This window comes from Culex quinquefasciatus, chromosome 2, assembly GCF_015732765.1.
Source record: "Culex quinquefasciatus strain JHB chromosome 2, VPISU_Cqui_1.0_pri_paternal, whole genome shotgun sequence".
Taxonomy (NCBI): domain Eukaryota; kingdom Metazoa; phylum Arthropoda; class Insecta; order Diptera; family Culicidae; genus Culex; species Culex quinquefasciatus.
The window spans coordinates 11,841,591-11,869,333 of NC_051862.1; the positions used below are offsets into that span (position 1 = coordinate 11,841,591).

Consider the following 27,743-nt stretch of genomic DNA (forward strand, 5'->3'; position numbering starts at 1 on the left):
GAGGTGTGCTTGTCGCTGTTCATCGTGATCTCAAGCCACGCCGGCTGCCACACTTCAAGCTGGACATCATCGAGGCCGTTGGGGTGGAAATTCCCACTTCGGTTGGCCCAGTACTCTTCATTGCTGCATACTGCCCACGTCAGGTGAATTCCAGAGATGGTTCAGCAGCAAAACTGAAGGGCGATATCCAGAAGCTGACACGGCGGAGCGCAAAGTACATCATCGCTGGTGACCTCAACGCGAAGCATGAAGTTTGGGGCAACAGCAGGAGGAATCGGAACGGAGTGATTCTGCACAACGATCTGCAAAACGGATACTACAACGTTGTGAGTCCGGATCGTCCAACGAGGGTGGCTCGGTCTGGGAATCACTCAATCATCGACTTCTTCATTACCAATATGGCTGAGAACGTGGCTCATCCTGAGGTGTTTGAAGAGTTGAGTTCTGATCACTATCCGGTGGTTGTGGAGGTTGGAGCTTCCGTTACTCCGCAGCGGCAACCAACCCGGAAAGATTACCACAACGTTGACTGGCAGCAGTTTCAGCAAGTGGTCGACAGCAACATCGACTATGATCAACACCCGGAAACTTCTGCCGATATTGATCGTTCGCTGGAGGTGATCCAGCAGGCTATCAACCAAGCAGAGGCTGCCAACGTTCGGGAGGTTCCTGTTAATTTTAAGGTAACTGATATTGACGTAGATACTAAACACTTGATTAGACTTAGGAATGTTTATAGGAGACAATATCAACGGACTGGGGACTATGACAAAAAGATTTCAGTTAACAATTTGAACAAAATCATACAAGACCGACTTGACAATATCAGAAATCAAGAATTTTCAAAACATGTAAGCCAGCTTGGGAATTATTCAAAACCATTTTGGAAACTTTCAAAAGTTCTTAAAAACAAACCAAAGCCTATTCCTCCTCTTATTGTTGAGGATTCTCCTTTGATTACATCCGAGGAAAAGGCAAATGCACTTGGGCTTCATTTTGTTAGTTCTCATAATCTTGGCGCTTCCATGACCAGCCGTAAAGAAACATCAGTTGCCAATAGTATTTCAACAATCAATGACTCTACCTTTGAATTTCCTGCAGATTCCCATGTTTCTGGTGAGGAAGTCAAAGTTGCAGTTAAACAAATGAAAAATATGAAAGCTCCAGGCTTTGATAACATTTTAATCTGGTGTTGAAAAACAGAGTGATCAGTTCTTTCAACATCTAGCCAATATTTTCAATAAATGTTTGCAACTTGGTTACTTCCCCACCAATTGGAAGCTGGGCAAAGTCATACCAATTTTGAAGCCTCAAAAGATCCAACATCGCCAACAAGTTATCGTCCCATTAGTCTTTTGAGTAGTCTGTCCAAACTCTTTGAGAAGGTCATCTATTCAAGGCTTTTGGATTTTACCAACGATAATAATATAATTTTGAACGAGCAGTTTGGCTTCCGAAAGGGACATAATACTGCTCATCAGCTTACGAGAGTAACTAAAATCATCAAGCAGAACAAGCTTGAGTCTAAATCAACTGCTATGGCTTTGTTGGATGTTGAGAAGGCTTTTGACAATGTTTGGCATGATGGTTTGATACATAAACTGTATTTATACGGTTTTCCAATGTATCTTATCAAAATTATCCAGCACTATCTTTCGGAGAGATCGTTCAAGGTTTTTCTGAATGGGATTGCTTCTGGATTATTCAACATTGATGCTGGGGTTCCCCAAGGAAGTATTCTTGGCCCACTTCTGTACAATATTTTTACATCTGATTTGCCTACTCTTCCTGGTAATGGTGTGTTGTCACTTTTTGCTGATGACACTGCCGTTATTTATAAGGGTAAAATAACCAGATATTTAGTTGGCCGTCTTCAGAAGGGTCTTGACGTTCTTTCCGAATACTTTGGCGACTGGAAAATTCGCATAAATGCAGCCAAAACTCAAACCATCATTTTTCCACTTTCCAAATCGGCCAGATTTGTCCCAAAGGATGATGTTTTGATTAAAATGAATGATGTTTCGATACCCTGGTCAAAGGAAGTTGTCTATTTAGGTCTCATACTTGACTCGAAACTTTTGTTTCGACAGCATGTAGATAAAATATTGAACAAGTGCAGCATTCTCATCAGGTGTTTGTATCCTTTAATTAACAGAAAATCAAAGCTATCTTTGAAAAATAAGTTAGCAGTTTACAAACAAATAATTTACCCCGTTATTGAGTATGCAGTACCTGTTTGGGAGTGTTGCGCTAGAACTCATAAATTGAAGCTCCAGCGTGTCCAAAACAAGGTACTCAAAATGGTTTTGAATGTTCCTGGCTGGACAAGATCAAGTGAGGTTCATGAATTAGCAGAAGTTAAAATGTTGGATCAGAAGATTCAAGAAAAATGTTTGAAATTCAGGGAAAAATGTGCTATATCTGAATACCCCTTGATTCAAGGATTGGTTTAGTTTATGGTAAGATTAAGTTAGTTTTAGGTTAGGTTATGTTTTCTTAACATTTTTTTCCTCATTGTACCTAGTGTTACAAAAATGATAAATCATATACTTTTCAAGTTATAAAAATGAACAGTGTTTAAATCACGAAAAGCAAACTAAAGCTGAAGAGCCACAGCTGACCACTTATTATGTAAACCAAATGTAATTATTATAAGAAAGATTCAATAAAGTATATTTAATTCAAAAAATTCATTGCAGACCACTGCTTAAAGACTGTTTTTTTATTTGCACTTTTTGTTACAATACAGACACTATTATCGGAAATTTCGATTTTTTTTTATTCTAAGTTCGATTATCCGAAGGTTTGTATGGGACTTCGGATAAACGAATCAGAAACAATAAAAAAACAAATTAATCGTATTTCTTTAAGTTTTTAATGTCAAATTCCAGTTGATTCGATTATAATGATTATCCGAAGTGAAATTTTTAGAAAAGGCCTTCGGATAATCGAGTCTTTTTTTTCATTTTTTTTTTATAAAAGTTTAGAACGAATGAGATTTTTTTCAAAGATGACAAAGATTTCAAAGAATCGATAGGTAATATTTTTTTTTTGTTTTAAATATTATTAGCTTCAAAACTTTTATAATTAATATTCAATGACCGTTGATTTTTTCTTAGTTTTTCAAGTTTCAAAGTCCCCTACCTTGATGTTTTTTAGATATTAGGAATTGATACTTATAACTTCAGGTACAGTATTATGTTGGTAATTGAATATAGAATTTGTATTGATCATTTAATAATGTTATTCTTATTTAGGTTCATAAACGAAATACTACCCCTGAGTAGATTTGATTGACGCAAGCAAAATTAAAAGTTAATGACGGGAAGAATCGAACCAATCGAACCAGATGGCAGTCATGTGATATTGTACTCGAAGAACTTTCACAAAAATAAGACTAAATATTAGGGTGGTTCAAATTTGAATTGATTTATCAAATTGGTTTAAACGAGTCTAAAGTTGACATGAATTATAAAAAATGGCAACTTTGCTCAAAAATGGTCATAACTGAAAGACTTTCCCCGTAATAATTGGTATAGAAAATATGTTTGTTCTCGCTAGGTTTTATGGCCAAATTTTTCCTAGTTTTTGTTTAATTGCATTTAAACGGTTTAAACGAACCTAAAGTTGACTTGAATTATAAAAAATGGCTTATTTGCTCAAAAATGGTTATAACTGAAAGAGTGACTTTCCCCGTAATAATTGGTATAGAAAATATGTTTGCTCTCACTAGGTTTTATGGCCAAATTTTTCCTAGTTTTTGTTTAATTGCATTTAAAGAATCGGAGAATTTTATTTCGTGTTTCATCCTGGTTGGCTTGCCCACAAGCAGAAGAAAATCAGTTCAATTTGTTGGGTGGTGACGCGCGGTCAATTATGTGGCATTGTGTGTGAAAAGAAGAGCATTTAATTTCGTGTTTCATCCTGATTGGCTTGCTCAAGTCCTTCCTACATCATCGTTGATCGGGAGGCACGACGTCGTGTGAATTGTTGCATTAAAATAAGTTTAAGTGTTACTGTAAATGTCTGTAAAAAAGTCCTTCCGATATCATCAATGTCGTCAGGGTAGTCGTGATGAAAAATTACATTTATTCAGTATTTAAATACCTGTGCGCGAGTGTTTTGGTGTGCTAATTAGAAAGACCTTCCCATAGTATCGTTGCTCGGAAGGCTCGCCGACGGGTTTGTTATGAAAGTCCTCCCCATAGCATCGTAGCTCGGGAGGCATCGAAAAGCCAATACCTTATCCTACTAACCCAAAAAAAAATAATCACGTGATGCTTGAAGGAGATGCTGTGGATTCAACGGTCTCAAGCGGTATCAACAAGTATATAGCGAAAAACTATGTGCTTGATGAGTCTGCAACTTCAACTATCGGACTAACATTCCTCCCTTTTGTTGAACTGCAGGCTTCTTGGGAGGGCGCCGGTATTGACTAATAAAGTCGGGGTCTTCAGAGGTTAAACAGTGAACGGATGGTTGGCTCCCACTGATCATTTTTGATTCATTGTTTAACTTCAGCTGATCTGTCAATAACAATGCATTTTATTTATAAAATGGCATTTTATTTATATTTATGGCTTGGGCTGCTCGAGTTTTCTTTCACTCGAGCTCAAATTCGACGGAGGCAAAAAGTCAATTTTGAACAACCCTAAGTTAATATGTTTCTCATGGACTCTCTCTCCCATCGAATCGAACCCCATCGAATATTCCAAAATTCGATGATCACGTACCAGACAGATCAAGCTCAAGTGTGTGTTATGGCAGTTATTTTTTTTTTTGTTGTTGTTTGTGGATCGTAAATGTTTTCCGTGCTTTAAATTTTGGGTCCAACATGTTCACGACAGAATGACAAACGATGTATTGGGACTTTGTCAGGATAATTAACAATTGAGACAGTTTGGAACGCTTGTTAGCCGAGAAGCGTGTCAGATTTGAAGTTTGTAAGTCCAATATTTTTGTTATAATTTGTTATGTAAATAAATTGAAAACTTTATCAGACAGTTGCATTTACTCGAAAAAACCAAAACTTTCGTTTTAAATTTTGTAGAAAAAACATTTTTGTATTGATCTGATTGAGCAGAATTACATTACAATTACTAACATGACTTTTAAAACCACATAGCTGTTAAAAACTTTGAGCAGCTATGTGAATCTAAAGTCAGTAGAGAATCAACAGTATTCTACTGGAATTAGGCAAACAACGCAAGCAATTAACTTACATTAAATTTAAATAATTTTTCACTTTGCATATTTCTTTAAAAAAAAGGCAAAAATCCCAAATCAAGGTTTCTTGCGAATCTGGGATTGATATAACACAAAAATAGAATGATTCTAAAAATGAAGCTTTTTCAAATTTTTTGTGCTTTGTTTTTGCCAGAACTATGAATATTATCAAAAATTTGTTCTTAACAGGTATCGTTTCAAAAAAGGATCATTGCTTAATTCTAAAAATATATATATCTGACAATAATTAAATGTTTGAATTGAGCATTAGAACTAATCTTCTGAAAAAAAATCTCAGACCAGCTGCTTCCCATCGCCGTACATGTTTACGGGATTACCCTTCAGCAAAGTGGGTCAAAACAAATGCGTTGAGCTTCATCGCCGAGACAGGAGTGGCATTAAAAAGTGGCTTCCCGTGTACCAAATTTCGTGCGTTCTGTGAGCTGGGATGTTTGTTATTAATTTTGAAATCTCGCCCCAACGCGTGTTGGTCACCGGCTCTTAGTTTTCGAACGAATAATTCCGTCAACTTACTTGACTTACAAGTGTTACTCATCTAGAGTTAAGGTATGTTATTATGGCTTAAAACTTTTAAAAATCTGAAAATTCTTTTAACATTGTGATGCAAAGTCATTAGTCAGTTGTTAATCTTTCACACGCGTCACTTTGCGCAATTCCAACTTTTTCTGACGGTTAGCTTAACTAGAGCTAACTTTTCCTGGTTTAAACCAGCAACAAAAAATTAACACAGTGGAAAATGAGCCTGTTTGTTGATCTTTGAACTGACGCCGTCATCAGTCTGAGTCGTAGTCACACAACACGATGCGTTTCACGGCCCCGGCAGCGCCGGAAAATATTTTCCTCGTGACAATTTATAAACAAACTGCCGACGGCGGCGGCCGACTAAAAGTTTGCTATGCTCGGCTTAATTACAGCTGCTTGTGTAAACATAAAATTGCTGTGGCTAAAATGCTACCGGCGAGGGGGGGGGGGCACGTGTGTGCGTGGAAATGGCGAAATTTTTGAACTATTTTTAACGCCGGGATCATGTTGGTAGATATGTTGCATTCGAAAAACTAGGAAGTCACCGAAGACGAACTTTGCTCATTAGTTGTGTGGTTGTCTGACTAATGTTGTGCATCTAGATAGTATCATCCCCCGGCAGAACTAGCTGAACGGTGGTCATGTTCCCGGTGAATCGCGATGAAATTCATTATCGCGAGTAGCGACCAGCAATAAAACGGTACCGCTGAAAAAGGGAGATCTTTACACCGCAAACATAAAGCTCGGCAAACCGCCAAATGATTCTTATTCCGCTACTGTAACTGTTGCATTAAAATTCATAAGGCAGAAGGCATTCCGGAGAGCATAACACAACTGCTTGGGAGCGAACGCAAACAACTACTGGCTGGGATTTCTTAGCGGGATTTTGAGAAAAAATCCACTTTTATTCGCGAAATTTTAAAAATAAAGTTGTATAAAAAAATATTCACTTAAGTTATAAAAAAAAGAAATAGTTCACAAAAGTCGGAAAATTTGAGAATTTCAACCACTCGATTTTAACCGTCATACCCAATGGATCTGCTCATCAACGCGTTTAACCGCGCCGTAGTTTCCTGCAACGAGGTCAAGCAAGATTTATGGAACGACATCGTTCTCAGCTCAACTGAACGTTCGGAGACAAGACAAATAGAGCATGGCGCTCGCATTCGTCCAATTCCCCCAAGAAGTTCAAGAACGGGACAAAAGCAGAAGCATTCCTCTTGGTACACTGAAATAAATTAAAATGTTTAGATTTTTTAATGAAAATGATTTTTAGATGTTAATTTTTTTAGATTTTTTGATTTTAATAGATTCTTATTGACAACAACTTAATGTCAAGTCAAATCATATTTATAGTAGAAGTTCACAATGATTATTTTCACTGTGTTAAGGTGTGATCATGGCGTTTCGTGCAACTCTAACTCCGACTGTCATCTGCACAGATTTCAGCTCGTCGTATAAAGTTGAGTTGTGACGCCATAAATTAATCACCTTGAATTTCGCCTGCTTTTTTTTAATTCTTCCAAACAAGCCAGAAGAAAGAACTATAATTAAAGCAACCTTCCTGGCTCACTTACTCCCCTTCCTACTTCAAACTTGAGAGGGAAATTTATTTTATGACACTTTTTCCTCCCTTTTTTGGATTTAAATTAGTGTAAGCCGGGCGCGAACGCACGGCCTTTTCAAACACAAATGTTTTATGATTTTGAGTAATGGCACCCCGTGCCACAGGTTGATGGAAATTCTTAACATAAGGAATTCTCTGAGATTTCGGTCATTCATTTTTTTTTTTTGTATTTTTTAATCCGGCTGAAACTTTTTTGGTGCCTTCGGTATACCCAAAGAAGCCGTTTTGCATCAGTAGTTTGTCCATATAATTTTCCATACAAATTTGGCAGCTGTCCATACAAAAATGATATGTGAAAATTCAAAAATCTGTATCTTTTGAAGGAATTTGTGGATCGATTTGGTGTCTTGGGCAAAGTTGTTGGTATGGATATGGACTACAGTGAAAAAAATGATACACGATAAAAAAAATTGGTGATTTTTAATTTCACTTTTTGTCACTAAAATTTGATTTGCAAAAAAACACTATTTTTATTTTTTTATTATTTGATATGTTTTAGAGGACATCAAATGCCAACTTTTCAGAAATTTACAGAATGGGCAAAAAATATTTGACCGAGTTATGATTTTTTGAATCAATACTTTTTTTTCAAAAAATCGAAATATTGATCGCAAAATTTTTCAATTTCATTTTTCGATGTAAAATTGAATTTGCAATCAAAAAGTACTTCAGTAAAATTTTGATAAAGTGCACCGTTTTCAAGTTATAGCCATTTCTATGTAACTTTTTTCAAAATAGTCGCAGTAATTGACTTTTTAAAAATGGTGCCCATGTGTGCCCACTCTCGAAAAAAAATTTTTTTTTGAAAAGCTGAGAAAATTCTCTGTATTATGCTTTTGCGGACTTTGTTGATACGACCCATAGTTGCTGAGATATTGTCATGCAAAGGTTTAAAAACAGGAAAATTGATGTTTTCTAAGTCTCACCCAAACAACCCACCATTTTCAAATGTCGATTTCTCAGCAACGAATGGTCCGATTTACAATGTTAAAATATGAAACATTCGTATACGTATTACGCCCTTTTGAAATGTTAGCCTTGATTAAAAAAAATGGAAAATATTTTTTTCGGAAAATTTCATGAATGTTTCATATTTTAACATTATAAATCGGACCATTAGTTGCTGAGAAATCGACTTTAGAAAATGGTGGGTTGTTTGGGCGAGACTTAGAAAACATCAATTTTCCTGTTTTTAAACCTTTGCATGGCAATATCTCAGCAATTATGGATCGTATCAACAAAGTCCAAAACAATTAAAATAAATAGAATTTTCTCAGCTTTTCAAAAATATTTTTTTCAAAGCGGGCAAAAAAAAATTGCGACCAATATTTCGATTTTTTGAAAAAATGTATTGATTCAAAAAATCATGACTCGGTCAAAGATTTTTCGCCCATTCTGGAAATTTCTGAAAAGTTGGCATTTGATGTCCTCTAAAACATATCAAAAAATTAAAAAAAATAAAAATAGTGTTTTTTTGCAAATCAAGTTTTAGTGACAAAAAGTGAAATTAAAAATCACCTAAAATTTTTTTACCGTGTATCATTTTTTTCAGTGTAGTCCATATCCATACCTACAACTTTGCCGAAGACAGCAAATCGATCAAAAAATTCCTTCAAAAGATACGGATTTTTGAATTTTCACATATCATTTTTGTATGGACAGCTGAGCAATTCTTTACCAAAACCGGAAATGGATTTTATTTGTATTTTTTGATTTGGCTCAAACTTTGTGGGGGCCTTCCCTGTGACCAAATAAGCTATTTTGTGTCATTGATTCACCCATACAAGTCTCCATACAATTTTGGCTGCTGTCCATACAAAAATGGTATGTAAATATTCAAACAGCTGTAACTTTTGAGTGAATTTTCTGATCAATTCTGATGTCTTCGGCAAAGTTGTAGGTATTGTTGAGGACAATTGAGAAAAAAATAGGCACACGGAAAAAAAATTTGCAGATTTTTTTATCAACTTTTTTTTCACTAAAACTCAATTTCCCAAAAAAAATACGTATTTTTTGATTTTCGAGATTTTTTGATATGTTTCAGGGGACTAAAATCCGCAACTTTTGAGCTATCGAGAAACATGGTCAAAAAATCTGCCGCCAAGTTATGAATTTTTGAAAAATAGTGATTTTTGGAAAAAAAATCCAAATTTCATGCAAAAACAAAAACAAAAACAAACAAAAGGGCCAAACAATGAATATTACGCCCATTGAAAATGTCAGTCTTGATTTATTTTTTTTTCAAAATATTTTTTTTTCGAAGAGATCGGAAAATTTCACGAATGTTTCATGTTTTAACATTGAAAATCGGACCATTAGTTGCTGAGATATCGTCTTTTGAAAATGGTGGGTTGTTTTGGTGAGACTTAAAAAACTTCAATTTTCGTGTTTCTTTTTCTTAAAGCGGCTGTATCTCAGCAACCCGAGGTCCATTTTTCAATGTCTCTTAGACAATTTTATAGCAAATTTTCTGAACTTTTCAAAAAAAATATTTTTAGAAATGGTCGCTCATGGTCACTTTTTTTAAAAATCAAAAAACTGTAAATATTTTGCTAAAATCAAACTTTCGGTGGCTATATCTTGAAAACGAAGCCCTTTATCAAAAAAATTGTAGAGTAGTTTTCGATTGCAAATTCAATTTTGCATTAAAAAATAACTTCAAATTTGTTTTAGCATGAAATTTGGATTTTTTTACAAAAATCACTATTTTTCAAAAATTCATAACTTGGCGGCAGATTTTTTGACCATGTTTCTCGATAGCTCAAAAGTTGCGGATTTTTGTCCCCTAAAACATATCAAAAAATCTCGAAAATCAAAAAATACGTATTTTGGGAAATTGAGTTTTAGTGAAAAAAAAAGTTGATAAAAAAATCTGCAATTTTTTTTTCCGTGTACCTATTTTTTTTTCAATTGTCCTCAACAATACCTACAACTTTGCGAAGACACCAAATTGATCGGAAAATTCACTCAAAAGTTACAGCTGTTTGAATATTTACTTACCATTTTTGTATGGACAGCAGCCAAAATTGTATGGAGACTTGTATGGGTGAACCAATGACACAAAATAGCTTATTTGGTCATAGGGAAGGCCCCCACAAAATTTAAGTCAAAAAAAAAAAATACAAAAAATAAAAATGGTCGAAATCGGCCGATTTCGTAGAGAGTTGCTCAGCTGCCAAATTTGTATGTAAAATTATATGGACAAACTAATGATGCAAAATGGCTTCTTTGGGCATACCGAAGGCACCAAAAAAGTTTCAGCCGGATTAAAAAATACAAAAATTAAAATTAAAGAAAGAAGACCGATTCCGTAGAGAACTGCTCACAAGAGTTTCATTTTTCATCACTTTGCTGACTGCTGACCCAATTTTCATTTTGGGTGTATTATGCAAGAGATTTTCTCATTAGTAATTTTATTTGTTTATCTTGAGTAAAAGTTGAGAGAAATGAATAACAAGGTCTTATAAGTTTAAGTATAAGTTTAAGTTTGCGAGTTGGATATACTTAAAAATTGAAAACTGAAAATGTGCAATGTAGAAAAATTTAAACAACTGTAAAACTTCTACCCTAAAAATATTGAAGAGGCTTAACAGTCAACGTAATCTAAATTAACTGCTGCAAATTCGTGACAAACTGTTGCAGAAAACTCTCAACCTTAATACCACGCAGCAATCGCACAAATCCCGAACTAATCCCACATCTTGAACACGACATCAACCGACCCGTAGAAGGAGGTGGAGAAGTCCGCTCCAGGATTAAGGCAACGCAACAACCGAACAGCAGGGTGTCACCCAGCGGAAGCCATGAGAAATGGTTTCCAGTCTAATTTTATGCAAATTGTTTCCTCTCTCCCAGCGCCGCCGCTAAACACCATATCTCCGAGGTCCATACGAAGGCCTACCTCCCCCGCCGGGCTGGAGGTCGCCATGGGGAGGGGGGGAGGTAAAATACGTTACGATTACATCTTCCACCAACCGAGCTTGCGAGGCCTAGAGAGCGCAGCCGAGCCAATTTCATGGAAAATCAATAGGGGCCCCCAATTCGGCTCGGACAAGCTGCGAATGCCGCACCGGATTACAATCTGGGACAGAGGGGACATCGCATCGTCGTTATCGTGTCGGCTGTGTCAACGCCGAAAAGCGATCACTTTATCAAAATTGCATTTATTTTGTAGGCGCTTAGGTGCGAGCTGCCTTCAACAAGTTGAGGGGAAAGGTGGGACGGGTGTGACGACTTTTTGTTTGGGATAAAGAGATTCCGGCAAATCGAATTGCTGCGACAGGGGACAGGGATGGAGTTTTGGAAGCGATTTGAAGATTTAAAGATTTGAAGATTTGAAGATTTGAAGAATTGAAGAATTGGAGAATTGAAGAATTGAAGAATTGAAGAATTGAAGAATTGAAGAATTGAAGAATTGAAGAATTGAAGAATTGAAGAATTGAAGAATTGAAGAATTGAAGAATTGAAGAATTGAAGATTTTTAGTTTTTGTATAACCCACCCTCAACTTCACCCCTGATAGAGCGATTTCGCGTGTAGTCTTTAGGAAAAACAGGTCGTAATCAACTGTCGACTAAATCCGCTTACACCGAGTCGTTGACGAGATCGCTCCGTCCACCGTTGAAGGTAGTCATCGTCGTCGCTATTCCATGGGCAAAATAGCTGCGATAAAAATAAAACACGTGTTGTGTCCTCACAACATAATCGCATGCGACGCCATGTAATGTTACACGCACCGGCATGTGACCCCACGCATTTTCTCTCGAAATAAAAGTGTGGGCTTTCCACGAGGCAAACAGGATTTGGACAAAAATCTGCTTTTCAACCCTTTTCTGAACTGATATGATCTCCGGACAAAACTCTTTTCCTCGAAGGTGTCATTTTTCCAACTGTCCCAAAAATAAACATGGCAAGATTTGATATTTTCGTGTTGTTGAAGCTGATGTCAGAGTGCCCAAATCAGAAACCGGCAAGTGTAGGTAAACGCGTAGGTTTGCGACACCGATGCCATAACCGTCGTCGAGTCGACATTGAATCGACAAAACCTATGTGTTCTGCCTCGTATTTCTGCCATCGACACCAATTTGGGTGGCTGGTTGGTTGACTCCCTGCAGTAACCAAATCTCACTCCAGAAGAACCATTCAGCAAGGTGCTCCCGCGGGAAAGCTGGCAAGTCGTTATGGCTGACGAAGAAAGAAAAAGGTGCGTAATTTGAGGGTAACGAAATTGTCGACTTGATTTCATCTGGGCGTTCCGGACACGCACACCGTACCCTGGGGGAAGATTTGGGCAGCTACTTGAGGCGACGTTGTTCCGGGAGTTGAGCGTTAGATCGGTTCAGAATTTATTTGTAAGTTTAAAAAGCTTGAAAATTTTCAGATTAAAAATTGTTTTGAACCAGTCTAACAACCACTATCCTGAAACGATCACGATTCAGCACCCAACAACATCGTCACGCTGCTCAATTTCACACCTTGGATCAGTTTTCGGGCCCGTCAACTCTTCATCATCTCCGATATTGTTCTCAGATTGCGTTGCAACACTTCGCGTTTCGACGAGGTGCACTCTCTCCCGGTCGAGACTGGGTTTAGCAGCATTAACATTCCTATCATCGCCCGGCTTGAGGGCTAATGCAAATGAGCTAATTTTAGAAACTTCTCCAATGTAATGGTTGTTGCTATTTTCTTCGAAAGGTCATTAAAGTTTCCGCGCACATGCCCTGTCATGTTGGACCAACAATGTGGAGGTGTGCCACATTTCGGAGAACTGTGAGATTGGAATTGAAGGTGATGACGTGAGGGAGTTTTAGTACCTAGTCGATGTCGAGTTGAAGTGTCTATTGATCGTGACTCACAGCTGAGTGAAGATTATGTCATACACTGGGAAGGAATTTAAAGAGATATTGATTCACAAACTTTAAGAAATATTTGAACGATATCGACAACAGGAAGCAATCAACAAAGCATAGCTGAGGAAACCCGATGCACTCTGCCCTTTTGTAGCAATAAACTTTTGCCATTTTACTGCTTCATGCTTCCAATAACACATGATAAACACTGCAAAGTTTGCCCACATCCCCCCTAGGGGTAGAGGAAACCAAGTCCCGATCACGAAAGGAGCCAACAAACCAACCAACCCAACAATAATCGATACAGCCTCAATATTATTGTTTGGAGCCTTTTCTTGGCTGCGGGGATGCAGTTTCCAATCGACCAATCGATTCGCCTCAGTGAACAAGTGACTTTATTGGTTTTCCAAACGATTTTTTACCAAAATGGCCATCAGAAAAAAATAACGACATTACGACCAACGACCCCAAGCCTTAAGGTGGCCACGCACGATTGGTTGTGGTCTGGGTGGCTTAAGTGGAAGCACTTTCCCGGGGCACAATATGAAATCTCTTTTTGAAATAAAACTTCACAAATTAATTTTTGCAAAAAAAAATCAGATAAATAAACAAAAGGCACAATTTTTATAAACTTCACTACATTTTTTATAACTGTGCCAAAACTTGCACCAAAGCAAAGGAGGAGAAGGAGGCGTTCGGCTCCAATGGACCCCAAAAAAGGTGCGACGGACCCTCCCTTTTCCGGGGCGCCACACCGCGTGAACCTCAGTCTCTGTTTCGGTGGATGATTGTTTCATCAAACTGAGATTTGTGTTACGACATTGCGCGACCTGGCGCTATGAAGATGTTCGACGGTCAATGGTCTGCGAACACTGGGTGGAAATTGGGAAAAACTCAACTCAACTCAACTCAACTCAACTCAACTCAATCGAGTCTGCAGTTACTCGCGCAAAACAATCAGGCCAATTGTGTAAAGTTCCAATTCAATTTCGAGTGGAGAGATGAAAGCAAAACCCAACCTAAAAATCGCGAATGCCGAGTAATTAGAGCCAATTTCCAAGTGTCTCTCCGCTTTAATGGCGCTCTTGTGCTGTTGCAGCAATGAAATGCAGATTTATTCATGCAAGATACAGTAACTGGTAATGTAGGAGGGAGAACGGGGGGAGGGGCGGTCCATTCAACTGTCACACTGTTGCAATGACGTGATGCAAGGGCTTGGATCGATTGGGTTGGACACTGAGCCAACGCTGTGCATGACTGGAGGGCGGAGAACTGGTTCGAGAAAGTTTTTGATGGGTAAATTATAAATAGATTTATCGCTAAATGAAATTTACTGTGTATCCGTGAAAACGACAGGATGTCAAGTGAGGTTCATGAATATTTACTCGGTTGAAAAAGTTGATAATTGTTTTGCACTTTCCATCTATTGGTATGACAATATTGAATAATTTAATATTCATATGACGGTTCAGATTTTTTCGCTTGATGGAAAACAATATTAAGACACTCTATCACAGTAATAATCAAAACAACATTAAATTGCTTCAATTTTAAAAAAATGAGTTGAAAAGCTTTATTTAAAAAATTTAAAGGGTTTATGTTCTTCAAGGTGGCCAACCCAAACAAAATCGGAAAAACAGTAAGGAATTTGATTCTACCGGGAAAAACTCAGGAAAAGCAAAATCTAAGTTAAAACTAAAATTAATTCAGATTTGTTAGATTTTTATTTTTGTTTGATGAAGGCTACCGTTTTCTAGTTACAGCTTTTTTGAGCTTTTTGAGATTAAAAAATAATTCTTGAATGGAAAGCACCAATGAAAAAAAAAGAAAAGTTTCATTCTACCCTACTTAAATTGATGGTTTAAAGTAGGCAATAAATGCATATTTAGGTTATATGAGGGTTTTCAGAACCACCATAAAACCTGAAAGTTTAAAAATGTTACAAGGCCCAAGTACCATTTCTTTCCAGGAGTTCTACAAGAGCTCTTCAAGATAGCTACAGCATAGCAGTTTGGACCGCGGAAGGATAAAATTCTCTTCAAAATTTCTTCAGGAGTTTCGAAGAGTTCTTGAAGAGAGTTTTATCGTACGCGGTCCAAACTGCTATGCTGTAGCTATCTTGAAGATCTCTTGTAGAACTCCTGGAAAAAAATGTTACTTGGGGGGTGAGAAACAGCTTCACAAAGAATCAGAATTGATGAAAATGAATTTCTCTAATTGTCTTTCAGTCTTTAAGTTTCAACCGACTCATTCCGATTTTCAATGCTAAATTTGTAATTTTTGAGAAATTTTCGGATTTTTTCAATAAAAAAAATCAAAATTCTAAAATCAAGCCTAACTGATGTGAAAATTTTAAATTAGATAATTTGCATTTTTTTTTAATATTTTAGGCCAAATTATAAATTTACTGGAATATTTCAAATATAAAAAAAGAAAATTTTGCAAAAGTTTCAATCTTTAACATTGAAATTGACAAATCTGCAGTTGTAATTATTGATTAGGCTCATTAGGTGACACCTAGGGGAATTCATTTTCGTCCATTCGAATTATGTTTGAGGCTTTATCTTAGATATTAAGTGCCCGATTTTCAAAGTTCCAGAAAAAAATTCTATAGTGAATGCGGTGTCTCCTTTCAAATGGTTACTTTTTAAACTCTAAACGGTTATTATTAAATCTTAAAAAAATATTTATTTAATAAAAAAGAAACTTTTTATCAAAAAGGCCTTTTCGATTATCAATTGATCAATAACTGCATAAGATTAAAAAAATACTTAAAAACATTTGGTAGAATTAAAAAAAATCAAGAAAAATAAATATTTTCCATTATATTTTTTTTGCGGCTTCAAAAATAAACAAGGCATTTTCATGCTATCAAAGGGTCTGAAATATTTGACATTTTCAAGATGTTTAGAATACTTTCAATACTCAAATAACTGTCAAAACGTGTTGAGCAATTTGATTTCAGAGTAAAAAAATCAAACATGAGTAAATTAAAATATTTAATCTTTCCAGTTTGAAGTGATTTAAACTTTTTATTAAATTTTAGATAAATTTATAATTTTTGCCTTCCTCACCTCTATGAGGAAAGGCTATAAAATCACTCGAAAAATAAACATCATTATTCGACCTCGTAGACCCTCACGAATACCTATCGACTCAGAATCAAATTCTGAACAAATGTCTGTGCGTGTGTCTGTATGTGAGTCCGTGCACCGAAAAATATGCACACGATTATCTCCGGATTGACTGAACCGATTTGTACCGTTTTGGTCTCATTCGATCCGTCTTGGGGTCCCACAAGACCACAGTTAATATTATGAAGTTTAGAAAAGTTCTTCAAAAGTTATGCTAAAAAAACTATTTTAGCTAAATTTCCAAAGATTGTAAAAAGGGTGGTTTTTGTAAAAAAAAACCATGCTATACATTTTTAGAAAGGTATTTAAAAGACAACCCCATCAAAAGTTATGAGCACTTCAGTGTTATTTATAAACTTTTTTGAGGCCGGATCTCAAATATTTTGATGAAAAAGTTGTCCAGAACTATCATGCGACCCATCGTTGGTAGGTAATCTCAAGACCTTTCCAACAAGCCCAAAAGATTGAAGATCTGACAAACCTATCAAAAAATATAAATACTTTAATGTTTTTAAAAAACTTTTTTGAGGCCGAAACTCAGATATTTTGATAAAAATATGCGAGGAAGGCACCAACCACCTAAATGTGGATCAAGTAAAGTTTTTCAAATTTTGTTTGGAGTTGCTAAATTTCGGTAAAAAAATCCATTTCTAAACCAATAATCTTTTAAAATGAAAACATAAATCTGTTTTACAATTGCAAATAAAGTTAAAAAAAGGTTTAGCCGTTTTTGGAAATGACTCTAAAGTGATTTAAAATGTTTAAATTTAAGATGGCGGTCAAAATGGCGGTGATGAAATATTGAAATAATCATGTTGTAATTTGATAAGCAATAAACTATTCAAATTCGACTAAAATTAAGCCGTGGAATTCGAATTTGATGTTAAAATTATGAAAATAAAAAATTACACAAAACTTGTTTCATCCGAATAACGGGTAATTACTGCTATTGCCAAACCAGTTTTTATTTCCACTTCAACCACGATGAAAAACCAATCGATTACAGTCAATGTGTTAAGCAAAAACTCCGATGTCAAAAGCACCCGCACAAAAGCACAAACACAAGAATCCATTAGTTTTGTGCTTGCTCGGTAGGTGGTGACGCCACACTGCACTACAATCCAGCTGACCTTAGGGTATGGTTTCCGATAGTTATGAAGTAAGAAGAAAGCTTTTGCTGTCAAGATCCGGCATCCTTTTTGTGTGTCAACTCATTACTTCCGTTATTTTTCCTTGGAGCGACTTTTTGTTTGCATCAAAATTATCTGATTTTTCCAGAAATTCTTTGAAAACTTTAATCTGTTCCCGTTTCCCCTTTTAAATTTCACTTTAAAACAAGAAAAGCAAACAATGCCGCAGCAGCAGCGGTGTGCATGAAATCTGATTAGCTCGGTCAATCCGGGGGGAGGCGGGGTCGCGCATTTTCACACCAGACACCGTGTCACTTCCTTGTCAAGGGCAACACAGGAAGCAGCTTCCGGCTCTTAAGATGCCCCACCACCGTCTCACCACCGCCACTTTGACGGGATATCGTGGGGGATCCTTGCGGCGCACGGAGGGAAATTTAAAGTCATTGTGACGTTTCGGTCGACTTTGCAGCCATCATTAGGGATTCAATTTGAAGCGTCATTTTTAGCTTTAAAATGCTTGAAAAAATAGTCATTTCCCTCCGTGTTCTTCTGGCAGTGTCCCAAAGATCCTTACTCCAACAGAAGCTTTTGTTCAGCATCTTCGAAGACCATCGCGATACTGCCAACAACAAACTGTCACACAAGGCTGAAGAAGGACCTCCAAGAGGAGCTTTCCGGAAGTGCGGGCAGGAGGTGTTTGCTAATATCCTGTACACACACCCAACAGGATTGTCCTGCTACCACATGTCCCTCCGATAAGCGGCATCGACTTCGAGGCCAGCAGCATTCACCTCATTGTCGAACCGAACCGACGACCAGATGAGATGGGTCTAAATTAAACATTGTTGTGCACAGGTTGTTGCTGCCCGAGCCGTCTTGTCCGGGGGGTTAAGGACACTGCCTGACAGGCGCACGGATTTACACTGCAAGAGGTCGAGGGAGCCGGAGTCCTTTTTGGCAAGTTGGCACTTTTGCGCCTCAGCAGGAGGGCGAGGAGATAGTCGGGGTCGATAATTGAATTTTCATCATGTCAATTAGGTGTTCGATACACAATGAGATTCCTTTTTTTTCGATTAAGGGGAGCACCCTGCTGAGTGGGGTAAGGATTTTCCTTTTTTTTCTTGGGGATGAGGAAAAAGGATTTTGATGTAACATATTCACACGTACAGTTTCAGGGAATCTGCTGGTGCTGCTAGAAATGAGCTGGGTAATTGAAATTTCTTGCAAGGTTGCTAATTGATTGGGGAGGTCATGTGCTTTACGATCTATTTCATGGTCATTAACCAAAAATTAGGGTTAGGTTTTTTTTTCGAAATATTTTATTTGGATTTGAATTCTTAAAAAAAATCTTGCCTTAAACCTGGGTGACATTGATAACCAGAAACAATTCACTCCCCAATCGACGCTATCGTGCTAACTTGTCACACGTCGCTTTTTGACGTTCCGAAAAAAACGCATTTTAATGGTTGACCTTGAATAAACAAACACGAGAGCACGCAATGTAAACAATAACAAACACGTTTTGTTTGGTTGACAATTCTGTGCAGTGTCCTGAAGTTTGGCTGAATTTGGTTGCTGGAGTCCCGAGTCATAATTACAAATGTTTCGTCGGGCATGTACGTGTGTCAAACGCGTTCTGACCATAAGTCCCTTTGGCCAGTTGTCGCAATTTTCAGGGTGTGTCAAGATAGCATGACAATATTGAAACTTCTTTCATTTGAAAAGTGACAATAATGCACGGAGTTTTTTTTTGTGTTTATAGAATATCTCAGGATTGAAATCGAATTTTGGGGATCTGTGAAGGTCAAAAGGTGTGGATTGTGAGCTGCACAAAATGGCGTTCCTAACTCAATTTGGCCCAAAATGCACGTGCGACGAAAGTTCTCCCAATATTCCATTCCTACAATTGGTGGCGCTGTAATGTCCCTCCCCCACAGAATTAAAGTCTGTTTATCTTGCCATTTGTAGGGTAAACTTTTGCCAAGTTGCTTTATTCGCCACTGCCATTAAGCTTGTTTTATTGCTCTCCGACGCATGCGAGGTACGTGGGTGACTTTGGAAGGCCGAATTCGAATTGCACCAGTCGGCGGTTGAGTAGGTGAACCACGGCGGCGACTTATTGACGAAGTACTAGCCAACGTAAATTTCCGTTTTGGTGCCAGGTGTTGGCTTCCGCGTGTATTGGTTCCCCGAGGAACCAACCCGAGAGCTTGCTTGAAATTTATTGCAAAGATTTCAGGTACCGAACAAAGCGGGGGGTTCTCCAAGATACTAAATTCGAAGGTTTCGACTGGGGGTTTGGTTTGTTTATATTGCGTACACAGAGAGTTTCATTTTCGGTTTTATTTACGCAGCAGCGCACCAACTGTAATTGCCTAAACAAACGTGCGCAAGTACGGTTTCACACGCACCCGACTTGGAAGGAGCGAACCCGCGGGACGGGACTCCGTAGAGCTACTAAAAATAGCCCTTTTGACTAGTTGAACCCCGCGGATCGCATCCTGACACGTGATTTCAATTATAATTTTCCCCCAACGCGAGAGCCCGAGCTCAAGCAGGGCAAAGACGATTAACTTCTAGTCAGCGCTGTGCTAGACACTGTTCAAGACGTTCTTCAACGCGAGAGTGCCCTTTGCTCTAAGCTCCAGAGCATCATCATCTTCGCTAGTCAGCAGCAGCAGCTGAAACGTATTAGCGAAAGTGCAAAATCGATTAATATTGACGGGGGCATTTTTCAGTCCACTCGGGGGGTTCTGGCTTTGAAGTTTTTCCGACACTGACTGATTGGCTGGTGGGATGCTTGGAGTTTTTCTGAAGGGTTTTTTTTAAGCCGGGTTTCACCTTCACTTGCTGTCCGAAGCGAGATGTTGGGGAATTTTAAACGATTCGACAGATGAATCGAGAGGTGGGTAAGATAGCTTGAGGGGAGCAATTTTTCAATTAAAAGTTAATGCTCCTTGATTGGAGATTGAGATACAATAACATGGTTTAGTTCAATTGCTAATTAAAGGGTGATAAAACACGCCATGAATGTTGTTCGTAAAACTGACTCACAGGTCTAACATTTCGTAACGTAATTCTGTACAAACATATGCAAATTATCAAGCAACAACAAACTGTTTCTGTTTTGTTTAAAATTTGTATTCCAAAATTTTGAAACACCACGCAACTCCATTGAAATTAAGAATCTCAACGGAGAAGCATGGCATTTCATCAACTTCTCAGCGATTTTCACCAAATCGCCGACCTTCTCAACAACAACCCACCTTGTGTTTTACCGTCACGCAGCTGATCCAACCGGGTCGTCACTCCATTAGCCCCATCTGGTTTCACCGAACTCGTCACCGTCGTCGTCGACGACGTACTCATCTTCCCACCATTCCTCTTGACAACCCTCGGCGAGCTGCTTTCTTCCCCTATGGACAGTTCTGCGCCGATTTGCCCCGCTCCCGAAGTGTCATCTTCATCTTCTTCCTCCCCATCTTCCTCCTCTTCCGGCTCATCCTCACTCGTCGACGAGCTGGAACTTCCCCCCGTCTGGACGTCACTCAGAATGTCGTCCACGCTGAACCCTCGACCGCCGTCTTCCTCCGAGCTCGAAGACAGCTCGCTGACCATAAACTGCCGCACCGGGGACGCTTTGATACCCTCGGACAGTCGGCTCACTCGCGGATTGGTGGCCGGCTTGGCCGGCGGAACTTGCGCCTTGCCTCCGACAAAGATATCCGAGGCCTTCTTCACCACGTGAGTGGTACTTTTCGGCAGATCACGCATCACGTCTGACTCTCCAGTAAACACTTTAATTTCTCCCTTCACTCGATTCACTTCTCACATCACTTCGCGTTTTAATCGCTTATGATTTACTTCACTTTCGGTTTCGGCCTGCGCGAGAAAAAAAACCCCAGCGTTTGAACCATTTGCGTTATCTGCTGCGCTTTACGACTTCTTCAAATCGTGCCAGCCACTTGACGTTCTTTCGATGAAAATGCGCTGCGCGCCGCAGATCTTGATTAGATCTTCAACGCCCTCCTCCCCGCTCGCGCACACACAATTCAATTCTGCTTCAACTTTTTAATTAAACTGCTCTCTGCGTTTTTTTTTCTTCAGACAACTGATCGTGCACACAGTTCAATGACGGGTTTGGAGGGGTAGCGAGAAATGCGATCTTCCTAATTTTTACGAAATCATATCTTGCAGAGTTGAGTCGCGAGGGATTGCCGATTTTTAAGGTTAGGTTAGCTTAGAAACTCTCCAATTACTGCCACCTACTGGTTCAAATATGGTCGCGGCGTGCGGAATACTGGCTGTGCTGCAAGTTACGGACACCCGACCGCGATCGGCTGTCGATACGATGACGTGCTGACTTAGCTGAGCTGAGCTGGCTGGCTGGCTGACTGGGTGGAATCAGGGATGAATTGGTATGATTTTGAAGGGACTTGAAAATAATAAATGATTTTCCATGAGCGAATTTATTTTTTAATAAAATTAACCTCATTTCAATCAAAATATTTTTTACTGGAAAGTTAAGAAGTTTTCTTTTTTTGTCTCCTGATATGAAATTAATATTTAAAATTTAAAATAAAGGATTGGAAAAACACATAATTTCGAGCAGAAAAAAACATGACATCAATAACAAGTACAATAAATATAAAATGAGTTTTATTTGTTATTTCTTTCATTTCATTTAAAGTTTTTAAATACTATAAATATTAAAAATTGTGATTTTTTAACAATTCTTCTTATTTTTATCTGTTTTCTTTTTGATCAAGCAAGCAAGTTAAAAACAATACTTATTTTAATTACTTGCTGAATAAGTTATACACCACTTTTTAAATTTAATTCTTTTCCTTGCAATATTATGTTTCATACATTGAAAAAAATTGTGTTGTTTAAGCTATTGCAAATTTCCGAAAAATTCTAAAAACTAAATTTCAAACATAATTTTTAATATTTTGTTTCACGAACTATCACAAAATGATGCTAAGAAGTATTTTTTGACTTTCGACCAGTGGTTCCCATATTTAAAATTTATATCAAGTCTTAAAGAGGCAAAATGACGTTTTTTTTTTTAAGTATGCAATCGATTTTTTGAGTTATTCATTTAAATTTCAAGACATGGTATGTCCAAGTAACATTTTAGGTTCTATCGTAGCTGTACAACCGTTATTTAACCTATCAGCCAAAACCAGCATCAAAACCTAGTCACGAGTTATGAAAAAATGACATTTCATACGTCTTCAAACGTCTTATGCCAAACAGGTCTTATTCTGGAAAAAAAGATAAGTCTTCGTCAAGCCAAATGATATTTGAGATGGTTTTCAAAAATTGCAACGATGAAATAATAGATATTGAAGGTAATTAAAGTTTTTTTTAACTTCTATAACAATGCTATTTATATCTTAAGTTCAGCAGTTTTCATCTATTTTAATCAAATTTATTGCCTTTTTTATTTTTTTCTAGACCACGCGTTTAGCGCCATATTTATGCATTTCAATTAGGCCGCGATAAATGCTTTTATAGGAAACGGAATCGACGTAACACCTTATAATGTGGCCCTCTTAAACCTTGCGGTTTCGTCAACGGTTCCACAGGTGTGTATCGTTCTTTTTGCGACAAGACTCCGCCTCCCGGGTCTCCTAAGTGTGAAGGTATGGGCACGGGGAGAGGGCACCGAATACCTATATTTACACTTAGAATTTTTTGCGTCCGCCCCGGGATTCGAACCGGCAACCTCTGGATTGTGAGTCCAGTGCGCGGTCCGATTGATCCACACAGGCAGACGATGCATGCTTTTATAGGAGCTTATGGTTTTAAGTAAGCTTTTTGCATGCCTAATGGCACTTGAAATGTCACAAGACTCTTGGTTTTAAAAAAGTATGCGATAAAACCGTTTGGCATGGCATTGCCATCGGATTTTAAAGACTCTCTTAAAACTTTCATAAACACTTATTGAATGGCTGTCAACCAGATCTTATGTCCGAGGCATACAGACTTCTTAAAACAATTTAAGGGGTTACATACATGTAAACCGGCAAAAATGTCAGAGGTTGGTTTGAGCACAAACTTAAACTTTTTTTAAATCTGTTTTCAGGACATTAAAATATACATTTTCAACTATTAACAAAATAAATTTGAAGACATTTGGTCGCATCATTGCCGAGATACTGCTATATGAAGTTAGCATTTTCAAAAAACGGGTGCCACGATATTTCAACACTGCACCAACCAAATCGGCTCAAAATTTTGGTGAAGACTCGTTAAACCGGTCCTGTGTGCATGACGTAGGCCGATTTTCAAAAAGTTTATTTTGAAAAAAGATAAAAATATTTTATGTTTTCCATATAAAAAATCGAAAGTTTAAGATTTTTGTATTTTTTTAAATGGAAAATTTCAAAATCGGCCTTCGTCATGCACGAGATATGTCTTGCGAGTCTACACCCCAAATTTCAGCCAATTTGGTCCATCTCATCTCGAGATATCGTGACACCCGTAAATCAACTCTGTGTTCAGAGAAAAACGCTCGCGAAATTTGACAGTTCGCTTTGCGCATAGCAAAATTTTGATCTTTAATCGTCTCTTACTCAGTTTAATCATGTAATATCTTTATAAAATTTTCAGGAGTGATTGGAAATCATCTTTAAAGTTGATTTAACAAATTTTCTGAAATATGAAATTTTATGATTTTCTACATGTATGTAGCCCCTTAATCAGCTCATGCTTATTGGTTGCTGTCAATGTCGAAATAAAACTTTCAAGCACGTAAGATGCTACCATTAAACTAGGTAGTGACTAGTTGGTTTAAAAATGTTAATTGGGTAGTTCCAGAACTCCAGAGTATTTTTTTAAAGAACCTTTTTAAATACAACTCTAGATTTGTTTTTCAATTCAATAAAATTCACTGCAAAATACGATAAAATTACATAAAAAAACAATTCCTCAGAAGTTGCGTGGTCAGAAAAAATAGAAAAAAATTGCAAAGTATAAAACTGGAGAAAATTTTCAAAACAATCTTTGAGCCATTTTCTGACACTTAGAACAACGATTTTGTTTTTATTTGGTGTAAACATTGTGTTTACCTTTTCTATGATCATGTCAAACGTTATGCGTCAGTAGCTCGTCCATACAAGTCTGCATACAATTTTGGCAGCTGTCAGTTCATACAAAAAGGCTATCAAAATATTAAAAAAAATTAATTCCAATTTTCGCGCATAAAATTTAAGTGCGCGAAATAAAAATATTGAATAAAATCATTTTTGGATTTGTATTAGAAAATAAAAAATTGCTATAGCACAAATTGCTTAACATAAAAAATCATATTTTTTTAAAAAAAGTAGAAAAATCGAAAATCTCGTTTATTTTATTTCTAGATGTAAAGTAAAATTTGCAATCAAAAATTACTTTGCATAAAAATTGATATCGTGCACCATTTTCAAGTTAAAGCTACTTAAAATTCATTTTGTGGTAATAACGACTTTATTTACTTTTTAGAATTTCTTGAAAATATTATTTGGAATGCAAAACTAAAGATTTTTTTGTACAGCAAGGTTGGTCAAACAGTTCAAAGGACTCGAATTACATCAATTTTAGCTTGAATTATAATGTATGGTGTCCCAAAAAAGGTTTTTTCATATCAAAGCAATGATTTCACCGAATTAATAATTTTCAAGTTGGAGTTGGTTCAAGTAAGTAGATTGGTCAAAATAATTAAAACTAATTGAAAGCCAGTTATTGGCAGGCAATGTCAGCCGAAAATTCACAATAAAAGGGATAAATTTGCTCAAGAAAGTTGTAATTACCTCAAGGAACTCAACGTATATTAAAACTTAATATCAATTACAGTTAAAAAGAAAGTCAGCCAAAACAAAATAAAATTACATAACGATGAGTACAGATAGTCGGTGAGACTTCATCCCTTTCAAGACTGTCGAACGCGCATTAGCAGTATAGAACATATTGTTTCCACACACAAAATGTCAAACCAGTCCCCTTCCCCCTTCTCCCAAACAAAGTTTTCATCCTCCACAAAAATCCGCTTCCACAGCGGTGTCCACGCTGACGCCATCAACCATGGTCTAATAAACACACATTCGCACACACCCATTCACAAAAAAAAAACCAACATTTTCACACGCGGACTATCACCGGCTAGGGTATTGGTTGCAATTAATTTACCCCCCTTCGTGTGTTTGTGCGATGGACCGGCTTCGAGATGTTGTTTACCTTCGAAAATTTTCTATCTTTTTTGTGGCTGCTTTTTTGCCTTTTTAATGTTTGCAGGTTTTGTTTATCCAAGCGACTGTGTTGACGGTTGATCAACACGATCCACCGAGAAGGTTTGGCATTTTTTTAGGAAGTCGTGCGGTGGACATTAAAAGCAAATAAAATTACTCTTTTTTTTCGACTAATTTGTGTGAAATTTACGAAGAGATTAGTCATGCAGTAATTTTGTCAGGTTGGAATAAAAAAAATTGCAATCGTGATTTAAAGTTATGTTACACGTGCGATGATTTGGCGTTATTTCATAACATGAAGTGTAAAATCTCAAATTAATCTTTATGAAGTAGTATTCAAACAAGATCATTTAACCACCTCCTGATTGTGGTTCTGCAGCGATTAATTTAATTGTCGTGTGTATTTTACTGAACGTTTAATGTCACACTGATAAGTGCTTTATGGCAAGAGTACATAAGCAAATACAGGTTGTTTGGCTTGCGCATAACCTTAACCATGCTTGAAGAGTGGCGCTGGAAAAAAGTGCACGAATTTTATCAGGTCGTAATTTATACTTTATTGACCGTGATACTTAATTGCAAACTTCCGGAAAAACCACAGGCAATTGGTGAAGTCAATTGTTAGTATAAATTAATTTAAATACAATAAAAATTTAAATAAAAATCAAAAATAAAATAAAGCATAGAAATTGGCAACCATTAACGTTTGCAAGTACAAAAAATTTCCTTTAGAATTTGTGTCAATTCAACAGTCAAGTACAGAGCTCAACTCATGAATACCGACTAATTTCCTGAACAATAACAAAAGACTTACCCCTAATCTCTCTCGAAAATCAGCAAAAAAAAAAAACGAGCACCTCGACAATCTTTTCCTCAAATAAAACGTGAACCCCCCAAAAAAAGGAACCGGGAGCAAACGAAATCCCTCCAGATCTAATGTGAAACATAACAGACACATTTCGGAAGCATTCCAAAGCTCTCTCTCTCTCTTCCCTGCTTCAAGACCACGTGCAGAATCGTATACACACACTCACGTGGAAAAGCACATAAATAACCCCATCCCATCCTGCTACAACGGAAAGGCATCAAAAGCTAGACCGAGTGGACGAGCTTTTCTTGTATTTTATTCCCATTTTTCGAGGTGGGGTAGGGTGAGCTCCAGAAAGTGCTTAGTGAAATTCCGGGAGTTTTTCCCTTCTCCTGTCAAAGGTTGGAAGAGAGCAAATCCGTGTTGTAAAATCATAAAAGTCATTCCACCGGCAGCGAATAGTTTGACAGGAAATTGAAGGTTCTGGGGGGAAAAATGCACTTCATGTTCGGTAATTGAAGTGCATTTATTGAATTTTCCTCAAATGTAACGAATCAAAATTTAAGAAGTTTCAAACCGAAACAAAACCAGAAAACTTTGGAGGAAAATTCCAACCAAAAAGGAGTTAAAATCAACAGCGATAATTAGCAGCACATAATTGTTTAATTACTTCGAGTGGAAATCCACCAGCTCAACTTCGCAAGTTTTCGACTTGAGCGAGAGAGAAGCAAAAAAGAGGTCGGAAAATCCGTACTATTTATCTTTTCACTCGTTGGAAAAAAAAAACCCAAAGGAGGGGGGAAACTCTCCCGAAACTGATTTACGATGACCGCAGTCAACAGAGAGTCCAGCGCGTTCGCAAAGTGGGTGGTGATCGCGGGAAAAGTGAGTGAAAAACTTTTTTTTTCTCTATCCACTCTCGTTCTGTGGCAGTACTGTGTATCAGTTTGAATTGGTGGACGGGAAATAAAAAGTTGAAATGAAACATATTTTTCAATTTTCGCTTCCATAATTCATGCCCAATTTATTCTGCGACTGCCTCCGGGAATGCTCAGGACGCCATATATATATGTGGCGATAATGAAAATTCATGGAAAATGCAAGTGTGCAGAATCGATTTGAGATGGGCTAGTTTGTGGATCCTTGAAGGGTAAATGTATTATTTAATTATACTTTCCAAAGTTTGATTGAAATTG

The 27,743-nt window shown here is 37.4% G+C and overlaps 1 protein-coding gene across 5 annotated transcripts in view; it reads right to left on the bottom strand.

Annotated features, from left to right (window-relative positions):
- LOC6045578 (liprin-beta-1) overlaps positions 1-27,743 on the bottom strand; it is a 95,546-nt gene that overhangs the window by 58,101 nt on the left and 9,702 nt on the right. For all 5 annotated transcript variants that reach the window (XM_038256504.1, XM_038256508.1, XM_038256509.1 and 2 more), the window contains exon 2: positions 20,775-21,390. In XM_038256504.1, coding sequence (XP_038112432.1) covers positions 20,775-21,282 — 508 coding nt within the window. In that variant the 5' untranslated portion in view covers positions 21,283-21,390. The remainder of the gene's footprint in view (positions 1-20,774; positions 21,391-27,743) is intronic.